This window comes from Hordeum vulgare, chromosome 6H (assembly GCF_904849725.1).
Source record: "Hordeum vulgare subsp. vulgare chromosome 6H, MorexV3_pseudomolecules_assembly, whole genome shotgun sequence".
NCBI lineage: Eukaryota > Viridiplantae > Streptophyta > Magnoliopsida > Poales > Poaceae > Hordeum > Hordeum vulgare.
The window spans coordinates 550741889-550754875 of record NC_058523.1 but is presented as its reverse complement, the minus strand read 5'-3'; the positions used below and the strand labels follow the sequence as shown (position 1 = coordinate 550754875).

At 51.8% G+C, this 12987-nt stretch overlaps 1 protein-coding gene and 1 non-coding gene across 2 annotated transcripts; one reads left to right on the top strand and one right to left on the bottom strand.

Moving 5' to 3' along the window:
* Positions 1–1774: 1774 nt before the first annotated feature.
* LOC123403894 (very-long-chain aldehyde decarbonylase GL1-6-like) lies at positions 1775–5468 on the top strand. The gene is made up of 9 exons (XM_045097806.1): positions 1775–2099; positions 2213–2442; positions 2573–3025; positions 3127–3511; positions 3707–3814; positions 4160–4360; positions 4533–4631; positions 4714–4899; positions 4992–5468. The coding sequence occupies exons 1-9, from the start codon at positions 2040–2042 to the stop codon at positions 5202–5204; spliced, it is 1935 nt and encodes a 644-aa protein (XP_044953741.1). The 5' UTR covers positions 1775–2039; the 3' UTR covers positions 5205–5468.
* Positions 5469–5702: 234 nt separating this feature from the next.
* Positions 5703–5775, bottom strand: TRNAR-CCU. The gene has a single exon. It is a non-coding gene; the product is annotated as a tRNA-Arg (tRNA).
* Between the last annotated feature and the right edge of the window lie 7212 nt (positions 5776–12987).

Genomic DNA, 12987 nt, shown 5'->3' with positions numbered 1-12987 from the left:
CTGATGCTCACATTTATTCATATGATGACTTAGTAAATTTGAAGTTGATATGTCGGCTTGGTCTTTCAAATGTACTCATAAGGACATGATGTGCGTGTGCGTTACAGGAATAAGTGTATACATATGTATATGCGTCTTTATTGTCTTAAAAAAAAAGATGAAGCACGTATGCCTAATCAGGTAAACTGCACCCCTAAAAAAATCAGGTAAACTGCATATGCTGTAATAATAATAAGATGATTTTCATTTTACTTAAATGACCGGATACATTATGATGCCTCTAGTCTTTTTGTGATTCGTTTGCACAAGTGAATCCCGGTAGAATGAATAGATGTGTAATTCTGGGCCTGATCACGTTTGGCAAGAATTAGAGGGGGGAAAAAAGGAATTATACAAACTACCGTGCCATGCGTGTGCAACTGCCTGACTTCCTGCGTGCGTACTCCACGAGGTCACGCATTCTTAGCTTGCTGGCCCGTAAGGCATGTTTATGCAGCTGCCTCATCATGCGCGTCGTGCGTGCAAACGGCATTTTTGTCGTGATTTCTCCCTCGTGGTTTGTTTCCTAGGTACTTTTTATTTTTATTTGACTCTCTTTTCCTATTTGTAAACTCCCTGAATTCGCAATTCTCGTTGTTCGATTTTTTGAAAGGAGGGGTTGGGGGGGGGGGGGGCGTGTTGCAGCTGATCGCAATGTCCCGGCAACACCTGAGCCAATCTAAAATCGTAACGGTGGTGCGGGCATGGCAATTCCCAATTCGAGGTGGTCGTCCTGGGTCCACCTGTCGTTGTGAGGGACGCGCTCTTCTAGCTCTTGGGGGAGCTTTTTGAAATCCCGACGGTACGACGCCTACAAACCATGGCGAGGGGGTAGGGTCCCTCTTCGATGACATAGAAGGAAGATTAAGTTGTCCCCTCGGCTCATAGGTGTTTCTAGAGCAAGTTTCATTTCAATGGTGGCAATGGCCTACTCTACTTCTTCGTCCCTTATCCTGATGATCCTAGTGTGGAGTGCTCGGTTTCTAGCAATTGTAATCTTCATTTTCATTTTTTAGATGCTTTTGAAGGTTGGTGTTCGGGTTTGCCTTTCAGCGTGCCCTATTGTACTAGTTTGATTGTTGTAATATGGACGTGTGTCGTAATTTCTGACCGGTTGATGGCTTTGTTAATTAAAAACCAGACTCGTCATGATCCTTTGTTAAAAGAAAAGAGATACCTAAAATGGGCACAACGTGGTTGCGGTGTTTGTTGATCGAGCGAAAGCCAAGGTTGACTTGTATGGGTCCGATTTAGGGGGGGGGGGGGCGAGATGACGATGAGGTTAGAGGGATAACCGATGGCGGCAACGGTGGCAGACCGATGGAGGTTGCCACTTAAGGAGGACGAGACGAAAAGACGCACGCAAGAGTCTCGTCGACCGAGCAGTGTCGGAGGACAGCAGGACGAACGGAGGAAGAAGGCGAGTCACGATGCAAGTCGAATGCTAGCCGTCGGTTGCAAATTTCAAAAATTTAAGGCATATTATAGATAGTTTGTGCCCTTCGTCATACGTTTTCAGCATCGTTCATCTCTTATGTTGCATTTCGAATCGTGTTGTTCCGGAGGATCCTACAAAATTTCACCCCATGCACCGAACATCACATCACATGACTTGTCGTTGTGTGCGACGCTCTACGGCGTGTGCGAGGTCGGCAGCGCGATCGGCGGACTAGCTACGGCAGGGACCCCGATCACATCACATAAAGGGACCAGAAATCCCTAAACCTACGGGTAACGAACCTACGGACGGAAATTTACGGGGTTGATTCTCACTAACCTCCCACTAATCCCCTGAATTTCTCTCCTTCCGATTGGCGATCAAGATCGGCCAAATTTATGGCCTCCCTAACCCACTGCCGCTTGGTTGTTTGAGCAGTATAAATGTGAGCCAGCACCCCTCTGCCATGGCCATCTTCCACCCCACCATTGCAACTCTGCCAGTGCCGCCTATCTAGCTACGAGCAACAGAGCAGCTCTGTTGCGAAGCCGAGCTCCGAACAATGGCCTCCAAGCCCGGCCCTCTCACCCGGTGGCCATGGCACGACATGGGAAACTACAAGGTACGCCCGCTCGGCCCTTGCATGTGTGTCATGTCATGTCATGTCAGTGTGTGCATGCAACTCGGCCGGAGCTCGCGGTGACCACCGGCTCTGTTTTTCTTGGGTGCGTGCAGTACGCGCTGGTGGCGCCGTGGGCGGCGTACAGCACGTACAGGTTCGCGGCGGCGACGGCGAGGGGCGAGGAGGGTGACCTGCTCAGCCTCTTCGTGCTGCCCACGCTCCTCTTCCGCCTGCTCTACACCCAGCTCTGGATCTCCGTCTCCCGCCACCAGACCGCCCGCTCCAAGCACCGCATCGTCAGCAAGAGCCTCGATTTCGACCAGGTCGACCGCGAGCGCAACTGGTCAGTCTCTTCTTCCTCCTCCTCTTCTTCTTCTTCTTCTTCTTCTTCATGCATGCATGCGTGTGGCAATGGCGGCGGCATGGCCAGAGACGACGCTGACGACGTACGTACGTCCGTGCACAAATGGCAGGGACGACCAGATCATCCTGACGGCGCTGCTGTTCTACGTGGTGAACTCGGTGGCGCCGATGACGCAGGGCCTGCCGTGGTGGAACCCAAAGGGGATGGTGCTCACCGTGCTCCTCCACCTCGGCCCCGTGGAGTTCCTCTACTACTGGTTCCACCGGGCGCTGCACCACCACTACCTCTACTCGCGGTACCACTCGCACCACCACGCGTCCATCGTCACCGAGCCCGTCACCTCCGTCATCCACCCGTTCGCGGAGGAGGCCGTCTACTTCGGCCTCTTCGCCATCCCGCTCCTCACCATGATGGCCACCGGCACCGGCTCCGTCGCCATGTCCAACGCCTACCTCATCTACATCGACTTCATGAACTACCTCGGCCACTGCAACTTCGAGCTCGTCCCCAAGCTGCTCTTCGACCTCTTCCCCCCGCTCAAGTACCTCATGTACACCCCATCGTAAGTCGCTCACCTTCCTCCGTTTCCATGGCCATGACCATGCATGCACGAGCTTCTTAGTTTCTTCCATGGCGATTATCCATGGCGGATTTGGGTTGCAGGTTCCATTCGCTGCACCACACGCAGTTCAGGACCAACTACTCGCTGTTCGTGCCATTCTACGACTACGTGTACGGCACCATGGACAAGTCGAGCGACGACCTTTACGAGCGCACGCTGCACGGCCGGGAGGAGGCACCCGACGTCGTCCACCTCACCCACCTCACCACGCCGGGATCCCTCCTCCACCTCCGCCTCGGCTTCGCCTCCCTCGCCTCCGCGCCGCTCCGCTCGTCCTCGTCGGCGGCGGCATCGGCGCTCGCGGTGGTGGAGCGGCCGCTCGCCGCGCTGGCCTCGCTGCTGGGCAGGACGGCGTTCCGGTGCGAGGCCAACAGGATGGGCAAGCTCAGCACCGAGACATGGGTCGTCCCACGATACTCCTCCCAGGTACTCCTACCAACAACAACACAACAAACATCCGCCATGAATTACCTCCATTCCTTCCTTAATTTCTCCGATCTCTCGCTTGAGACACCATTTTTCAAAGAATTCATCGTATTTCTCGACGGGTCAACGAGAATTCCATGTGGTTTTCTGAGAGATGATGAATGCGTTGTCGCTCTTGATTTGCAATTTGTGCAGTACACGTCGAAGAAGGATGGGCACGCGGTGAGCCGGGTGGTGGAGCGGGCGGTGGCGGACGCGGAGGCGAGTGGCGCCGCGGTGCTCACGCTGGGGCTCCTGAACCAGGCGAGCACATCACATGAACACCCTTCAATGCGCACTGCAAACCGCATTCAATTCCTTGCCGCCATTGATGGAATTATTTACTCCTAGTACAAGCAGCACTGCGCTAGCTTAAATGCGGGATTCAGACAGTAGGTGCAGCGCCATGAATACATGCACGCGAGCAGTAGTAGTAGTACTTTCAGATCTTCAGACCCCAGGAGCAAAGAGCACACGCATCACACACATGCTACTTTCTGAAAAGAAACAATTACTAGTAGTTATAGTGACTTGACACTTGAAGATTAATTGGCTAATTAAGTAAGTCGGTGGCATGATATGGATGGGATTGTGGTTTGATGCGTGCAGGGGTACGAGCTGAACCGGAACGGGGAGCTGTACGTGATCAGGAAGCCTGAACTGAAAACGAAGATCGTCGACGGCACCAGCCTCGCCGTCGCCGCCGTGCTCCACATGATCCCTCGGGGCGCCAACGACGTGCTCCTCCTCGGGAAGGAGTGCAAGGTCGTGTCCGTGCTGGCCCAGGCCCTCTGCGAACGGGACATCCAGGTACGCTGCAAACACAGTTGCTCTTCTTCTTCTTCTTCTTCTTCTTCTTCTTCTTCTTCTTCTTCTTCAGAACAGAACAAGTGCAAAGCTGGCAGCAATGATCTGGATCCGTCAAATGATGTAAATAATTCGGACGATCGTTGATTGATTGGTTCATGATCGTGTCGAGCAGGTTCGGGTGGTGGACGCGGATCTGCACGAGGCGCTGAGGCGGCAGATCGGCCCGGAGCTGCGGGGCCGCCTGGCTCTGTCATGCAGCTACAGCAGCAAGGTACACGAACACTACAGACCTTGCGGCTGCGGTAAGATTTTGGACGTGGACGCGGCGACTCAGGCGTTGGATTCGGTTGCAGGTGTGGCTGGTCGGCGACGGGCTGACGGAGCGGGAGCAGGAGAGGGCGGCGCCGGGCACCCACTTCGTGCCCTACTCCCAGTTCCCGGTGACCGGCGACGGCGGCGACGCCCGCGCCGACTGCGTGTACCACAGCACCCCGGCGCTCGTCGCGCCGGAGTCCTACGAGAACCTCCACGCCTGCGAGGTATGCTGTCAACCATAGATCGAGCGTCTGTGTGTGCGCGCACGGGCGGTGCTGATGTGATGTGGCGTGGCTGTTGATGTTGGTGTGCGCAGAACTGGCTGGCGAGGCGGGTGATGAGCGCGTGGCGCGCGGCGGGGATCGTGCACGCGCTGGAGAGGTGGCCCGGGCACGAGTGCGGCGACGCGGTCACCGGCGTCGACAAGGCGTGGCGCGCCGCCCTGGCGCACGGCTTCCGCCCCTACGACGCCGTCCACCACGCGGTTGACGAAGCAGTCAAGCCATGCGGTGATGCCATTGCCAAGTGAACCGACCGACCGATCGACGCCGCTCTGGAAGGAACCTGATGATGTACTAGCTACTACGACTGTCGTGTCTCTCTCCGACGAGACGACGACGGAGACGATGCTCTGCTACCAGTAGTAATCCTGTCGCAAGAAATAATCCTGTCGCGTTACACCGTGGTATATAGTGCTGCTACTACTACTACTAGCTAAAAAAGGTTATGTCTGTCATCATCACGAGCTTCGGCTGATGAACACGGTTGTGAATGAGATCGAGCTTTGTGTTCACCACGGTACTACCAAGAAGTGTCAGCCACTCAGCCTCACAAAGCTTCAGCTGATGAAATTTGGCGTAATTTGGAGCACACGAAAACTTGATGGAGAACAAAAGAAAACCACCGTGGCCAAGCTATTTATTATAGGGAAAGGAAAACAATTGACAGGAGTTGTTTCTCATCCAGTGGATTCGAGATTGCAGACAAAGTGGGAAAATGCAACATAAAAACAGAAAAAAAAAATGCACGCGCCAGGTAGGGGTCGAACCTACGGCCTTCCGCTTAGGAAACGGACGCTCTATCCACTGAGCTACAGGCGCTTAGTTGAGGTATTGGTATCCATAACATTTGATAATGTTTATATACTTATTCCACTCTCCAATGGAAACTAAACAGGGTTCATACAGTTCTACAATACAAAGGGAAACGACCGCCGTGTCGACTTGGCAAAATCTTGCAGAACCCACAGCGGACGCGACACGGGAAGGGCAGACAAAACTGTTCTAGCTCGCCACTCTCCTTATCTTTCATCAGGTTCGTCCATGGAGCTCATCACATCACTCCGACCTTGGGGAGGCAGGGCGAGACCTGTGCCTAGGGTAAAGGCAGAATGGTGAACGCGTCCGCGTGCTAATATGTACGTACAATAATTTTCAATCAGCGAAGAACACGATCCATTTTTCTTTGACACAAAAAAGATGGTTCATTTGTCATTCATTTTTATCTTCACACGTTATCAACACTTTTCCCGAAGAGGGTGATGTCGATTACGCCACGAAATAAAGAAGACCAACGTGGTGGCGTTCGCGCGCACAAATCTGCCGGCTGCGACGATAGAGGCAGCACGGTTTTGCCGGCGCGTGCAGCCCTCCTCGACGCAACACAAGATGGAGATGATCCTTTTTTGGTTGGGTGCGGGGTGGGAGGGAGATGATCCTTGACCTGAAGACTTGAAAATCAAAAGGAAGAGCTCTTACGATTAATTTGGCCATGATTATTTCAATCAAGGAGACTAATGCTCCCAATTTCCATTGACTGAAACAAACCCAAGGAAACAAAAATACATGGCATTCATCTATATACTTGTACATTTGACGTAGGCGCTGGATGGGACGCCGACGACGACCATGACCCGCGCCAGCGTTGGACTCGCAACCGGGACCGAGAACACGAGGGCCTCATGCTCAGACGCGGTTTCTGTTGAAGATACTACATCGGCTGCACTCTGCCTCCCCGTCCGGATGGGCGGCCTGGGTCGGGAGCTCCCTCGGCGGGTGTCTTCTCCTCGACTCGCGGACCTCTGTGCTCGTCGGTGAGCACTGGGCGTGCCTCCGCGCCCTCATGCCGCTCTACCGCTTGTTGTCTTGTGTCGTGGTGGGGGACGAGAGGATGACATCCTTCTGGGAGGACCATTAGCTCCCCTGCGGGGCTCTGCGACATGCCTTCCCTGCCCTCACCACCCACACCACGCGCCCGGAGGTTTCGGTCTGGGTGGTGCACTCGCTGGGCCTCGGCGATGTCCTGGTCCCGCGCCTCTCCGCGCACCGCCATGCAGCGGTGCCTTCTCATGCTGCCTCTTGTGGGTATGACTTCTGCCGCAACTACTGACGTCCTGGTCCTGCCCCTTTGCGAGAAAAAAGGGGTGGGCTCGCCTCCTCTGCTGCATACAAAGCGGTCGCGCCTCGGCGGCGAGGTGTTGGCGAACAACGCATTTCTTTGGAGCTCCCCCGCTCCGTTAAGGGTCAAGTTCGTGTGGCTTCTATCTCTGGGGAGGATCCACACCCGTGACGTCCTGCTGAAGAAACATATTGTCGAGTTGAGTGGCGCTGGGTGTCCTGAGTGCGGAGCTGCCTTGGAAACACCCGACCACCTGATCTTCGGCTGCCCCTTTGTGAGCGCTTTTTGGGTTGCGTTCGGTTTGGACACCGAGGGTTGTTCAACTCGGGGGCTCCATCTCTTCGATGCCTCTGGCGCCGTCGGCCCTGCGTCCCCTCATGCCTTCTCTGTGATGTGCTGCTCGCACCTGTGGAATATGCGGAAAGCCATTGTCTTCAGGCATGAGTCCCCCTCCCTTGCTGCGAGTTGAAGGCATGTCATGATGACGCCACGCTGTGGCGCGACCGGTTTTGATCCAACGAAAAAGAACACGTAGATGTCTGGCTACGTGTGTTTCGCTTGTAATCTCACCCCCATCTCTCGTGCTGTTGTATTGGATGCTTGTGCGCCGCTGCCGCTGTTGTTGATATATCAATAGATTCACGTGGGGGAGTTCTCTGCCCCCCACCATTGAAAATTAAAAAAAAAATACTTGTACATATTGGTAGGGATATGATACTCGATCCGATCCATATTTTAATTTTGTCTATATACAAATGTATCTTTTGCAGCCATAAAAAAACAATACAGATTTAACCCCTATAACTAAATGTGGCATTGGCTTCTAGTTGTGGGGCACATGGTTGGATTTGATTAAATTGAACTTCACTTCTAATAAAGGATGACGTGCAAAATCTCAATGAAATGGAGCGATAGATATTTAGTGTCCAACTAATTTGAAACCGTTTCCCCTTCAATTTCATCCCTCTATAATAATCTCATCTAATCCCTCCCTATCTACAAATTTCCTTGACAACAAGTAGGATGAGATCCCGAGAAAGCAACTTCCAACTAGAGAATCAGACAGAGAAATGGCCAGCAACCTACACTCATCTTATCCCTCGTTGCTGTCCACGTGGTCTAGGACAATGATGTTGGTGGTGGTGTTGCTACTACTGTGGCGGGTGCTTGCCATACTAATCGCCGACTTCTATGGCTTGCCCTCCTCATTTTCATCGCCTAACTAGTAATCGCGAACGTTGCGGCTGGGACGGAGAGACCTAGGTGTCCACGACATGGAATCTGGAGAGAGAAGAGTGTCAAATTTTTTTGCGTCGAAATTTCAAAGCTTTATTGATGAAAGGTGTTCGCTGGGCAGTGAGTCAACAAGGCTGCTCACCAGAAAACTAGGAGTTTCAGTAAGCCAGCTTTCGGTAGCGTTTCTAGTGCAAGCATGCTTGGCACATAAATGCGCTGGACCGTTTGCTGCTCTTAATACATGCTGAATTACAAAAGAGGAAAAAGTAAGAGAAAACTCTTCAATCTCAAATAGAATAGCAGCCACGACGGAGCGTCCGTCACGGCGATCATGCGAGAGATTAACCACCTCCTGGCAGTCTGTTTCCATCACCGCATCAGGGAAGCCCCTTAGACTTGCAAATATGACTCCTTCCCGTAGTGCAAGGGTTTCGGCAATGAGGGGATCAGTCACCCCAGCATGAGGCTTGGCCCATGCACCTAGTAAGGAGCTTCTGGACTGGGCCACCCCACCAGCAGCGCATTGTTGGCGCAGGATATCAACCGCTACATCAATATTAATTTTAACCTGGTTACCTTCAGGAGGCTGCCATCCATACCCCGGCAATGTTGCGGCTTGAGCTTTTGGAATCTCCAACAAAGCTAGAGCTTCCCTGGTATACTTAATGGACTGCATTGGATCGAAACTCTCTCCATCATGAGTCCATCTGTTCCGAGAGCTCCAAATAGACCACATGATGGTGATGATCGTGGCCCGATCCTTTGGGGAGAACCTGGGATCAGTAAGGATGTCCTTTCACCAAGAGTCCGGGTGGAGCGTTGCAAGTCGGAAATCCAACAATGCTTGTGCCTCGACCCAGAAACTACGAGCATGAGAGCAATGTATGAGCGCATGCTCCAGATTTTCGTGAGCAAGAAGACATAATTTGCACAAGCTTGTATCTCTGATATGTCTGTACTTGAGGGTTGATTCATCTGGTAGTATGCCCCGCATGACCCTCCACTAGAAAACACGCACCTTGGGCACTACCTTCAGGGCCCATAGCAACTTCCACAAGTGTGTTTGTGCCACTGAAGCATCTGAGACCTGCCCTTCCACTTGAGCTGACTGCTCTTTGTGTGTCATTAGAGCTCGGTACGCCGATTTCACTGTGTAGTTGCCGGACTTCTCATGCGCCCATGCCAAAATATCTACACCCCCTCCCCTCCGAAGAGGGATGTTCACAATTGCGGTTGCGTCTGTCGCAACGAAGTTTGCCCTAACCAACTCCAGCCTCCATGTTCCTGATTCCAAATTAAGCAGCTCACTGACATTCATGACAGTCGCTCCACGAGGTTTAACAGTAGGGGTCATGGTCCTTGTAGAAGGAATCCATCTGTCATTCCAGACATTGATGGAAGAGCCATCGCCGATGCGGTGAATGAGGCCTAGGTTTAGCGCCTCCCTGCCAGCCACAATGGCACGCCATGTAGCTGAGGCCGAATGTGGCACCGGTGCCCGAATAAAGTCTGTATCCGGATAGTATCTCCCCTTCAACACACGTGCACAAAGGGAGGAAGGGTTGGTGATCAAACGCCATCCATGCTTGCCCAGCAGAGCTAGATTGAAGCTATGGTAGTCTCGAAAACCCATCCCCCCTTTGCATTTTGGTGTCGCCAGCTCCTTCCACGAAATCCAGTGTAAAGATCGTCTATCAATGGAACTGCCCCACCAATACTTGGCCATGCTGGAAGTTAGATTTTTTGCACACCTTCTTTGTAAGTAGGAAGCAACTCATGTTGAACGTTGGGATGGCCTGGACTATCGATTTGAGAAGTACTTCCCTACCTGCACATGCAAACAACCTCTCAGACCAACCCCTCATCTTACTTCTCGATCGCTCACCGATATGATCTAATGTTCCGCTGGTGATTCGTCCCACTGCTGTGGGTAGCCCGAGGTACCGATCGTTGAAAGCTTCAACAGAAACCCCAAGAACGTCTTTCATAAACTGACACAGCTCATGGGGAGTATTAGGGCTGAAGTAGATGACACTTTTATCGCGATTCACACACTGGCCCGAAGCTTCTCCATAAACCCGCAGAATTGAGTTGAGCCTCTCTGCACTCTGAGCATTGGCACTTATAAAAATCAGACTATCATCTGCGAACAATAGATGACTTACCCAAGGAGCCTGAAAGCTTGCCCGTACTCCTCTGTCAATGTAACCATAGTTCTTGATCAGCGAGGACAATCCTTCAGCACAAAGGAGGAATAGAAAGGGCGACATTGTGTCCCCTTGCCGAAAACCACGGGAAGGTGTGAAGTAAGGTTGTAATTCCCCGTTGATCCTCACCGAAAACCGCACTGAGGTAACACACTTCATGATCAGTTAAACTAGTGTCATGCTAAACCCCAAACGAAGAAGAATTGCCTCCAGATAAGACCATTCTACATGATCGTATGCTTTCATCATATCCAGCTTAATCGCACAGGAGTAGTTGTTGCCTTTCTTCTTTCTGCGTATAGCATGAACACACTCGAAAGCAACTAGCACATTATCAATAATCAATCGGCCTGGCACAAATGCACTCTGCTCCTCGCTGATGATCTCATCAATAAAAATTCTTAGCCGGTTTGTGATAACCTTGGAGGCCACCTTGTACAGGACTGAACAAAGGGAAATAGGACGAAATTGGAGATCTTTTGGGGGTGTCGTACCTTAGGTATAAGGGTGATTGAGGTGTCATTTAGACCCTGTGGTAGCTCTCCCCCATTCAAGAAACCAAGCACAGCCATAGTGACCTGCCCACTCAATAATTTTCAATGTTTCTGGAAGAAACCCGCAGTGAAACCATCTACTCCCGGAGCTTTCGATGGTGCCATCTGAAACAATGCTTCCCGAACTTCCTGTGCTTCATAGGGTTTATCAAGAAGCTCATTCATCTGAGGTGATGCTTTGACTGGAACATGTCACAGGATCTCACTCATGTCATGCCCACCTTGGAAAGTATATAGGTTTTGATAGAACGACAGAATCTCAACTTTGCCCTCTTCACTATTTGCACAAAACAGAGCCATCTGCCCTCTCAAGACCACTGATTTTATTCATCCGCTGGCGTTGTTTTGCCTGTGCATGAAAATACCCAGTATTTCGGTCACCCTCTTGCAACCACCGAACTCTCGATCGCTGACGCATCCAAATTTCTTCCTGCTTCAGAGCCTCCCTAAGTTTCGTTGCGGTCCTTTTTTCCTCATCAGTGGGACCTCGCCCTATAGAGCCTCGCCGTAGCTTCTCAAGCTTTCACTGTAGCTGGCGAACCGTCCTTGCCAAGAAGCCAAACTCTCTCGCCCCCCCATGGTTCGAGTGTTCTCTGTAACGCCCCGAGTGAATCCATGATACCTTGAAGGTCATCAGGCCGCTGTTGCTCTTGCCAAGTGGACGAAACGAGCTGTTCGTAATCCAGGTGTGTTTGCCACACATTCTCATAGCGAAATTGTTTTGCTCGACGTGCCCCCTGGTCAACCCCGTGCATATTTATTTCCGCGATAAGGAAACAGTGATCAGACTCCACATCACTCACATGGCGCACTCTAACATCATCATACCGTTGTCGAAAAGAGTCATTTGCAAAAGCTCTATCCAACCGAGCTTTCACGTTGGAAGAACCTTGCTGTCTATTATCCCATGTGAAGGGAATCCCGGTCCATCCCAGATCCTGGAATGCTACCTCCTCTATGACATCTCTAAAAGCCTGCATCTGACGCTCTGTCCGACGCGCCCGACTAAAGTGTTCATCAGCATAGAGAGTCTCATTATAATCCCCCATGCTCAACCACGCTGAGTGTGGCATAGCGAACAGTGTCCGCAACAGATTCCAACTCTGCATCCTATTGTCCACTCTTGGTGCACCATAGAATCCTGTGAATCTCCACTCAACTGAGTTTTGATCACTCAATCGCACCATAGTATCAATATGGTCAATACTGAAATTTCTCAAATCAACGGTGACGTCTTTGGACCAGAACAGGCCAACGCCTCCAATTAGTCCATTGCTGTCCACCGCAAAGCATCCCGCAAACCCTAGCCGATGGCGTAGGTTTTCCACCCTTCGAGCCCTGATTTTGGTCTCCATTACAAACAGCAGGGCAGGAGCTTCTTGCTTCACAATGTTGCGAAGCTCTCGAACTGTCTCGGGGTTCCCAAGCGCTCGGCAATTCCAGCTGATGCACCTCATTGGGACTGGCAGGGCTGCGCCGCAGCCTCTGCCGAATTAGCTGGAGTAGGTTTCTTCTTCTTCGGTACTCTTTCCCCTTCCTGTTCCAACTCATGATCCACCCCATTTTCATCTCTGCTCATATCATGATCCCCCACCTCTGCAGCAGCTGCGGCAGAACCATCAGTGATCAAAAGCTTAGTTTCAGCCACACGGCGGTATGCGTGCTTAGGTACATCCTTCCTCTTATAGTTCGTGCGGTTTTTGACAGGAGAATTGACTTCAGCGTTGCCACCCTTCGTACTGGTAGTAGAGTTCTTGGACTCCCTCTTGTTACTTGTTCCTGAATAGTGCTCCTTATTCGAGCTGTCACCAGACGCAGCCTTCTTCCAGTCATCACTAGCCCTAAGTTTTGGCCCAAAAGGCAGATCGACCTTAGCATCTCGGGGGCCTGGATTAGGTCAGTAGAGCTCTGAATGTCC

Bases quoted from the DNA above. Each gene is read 5' to 3' on its own strand.
- LOC123403894 (XM_045097806.1), top strand. From the start codon at position 2,040: ATGGCCTCCAAGCCCGGCCCTCTCACCCGGTGGCCATGGCACGACATG. The intron at 3,512-3,706 runs GTACTCCTACCA...CAATTTGTGCAG, and splicing joins TCCCACGATACTCCTCCCAG to TACACGTCGAAGAAGGATGG. The intron at 3,815-4,159 runs GCGAGCACATCA...TGATGCGTGCAG, and splicing joins CGCTGGGGCTCCTGAACCAG to GGGTACGAGCTGAACCGGAA.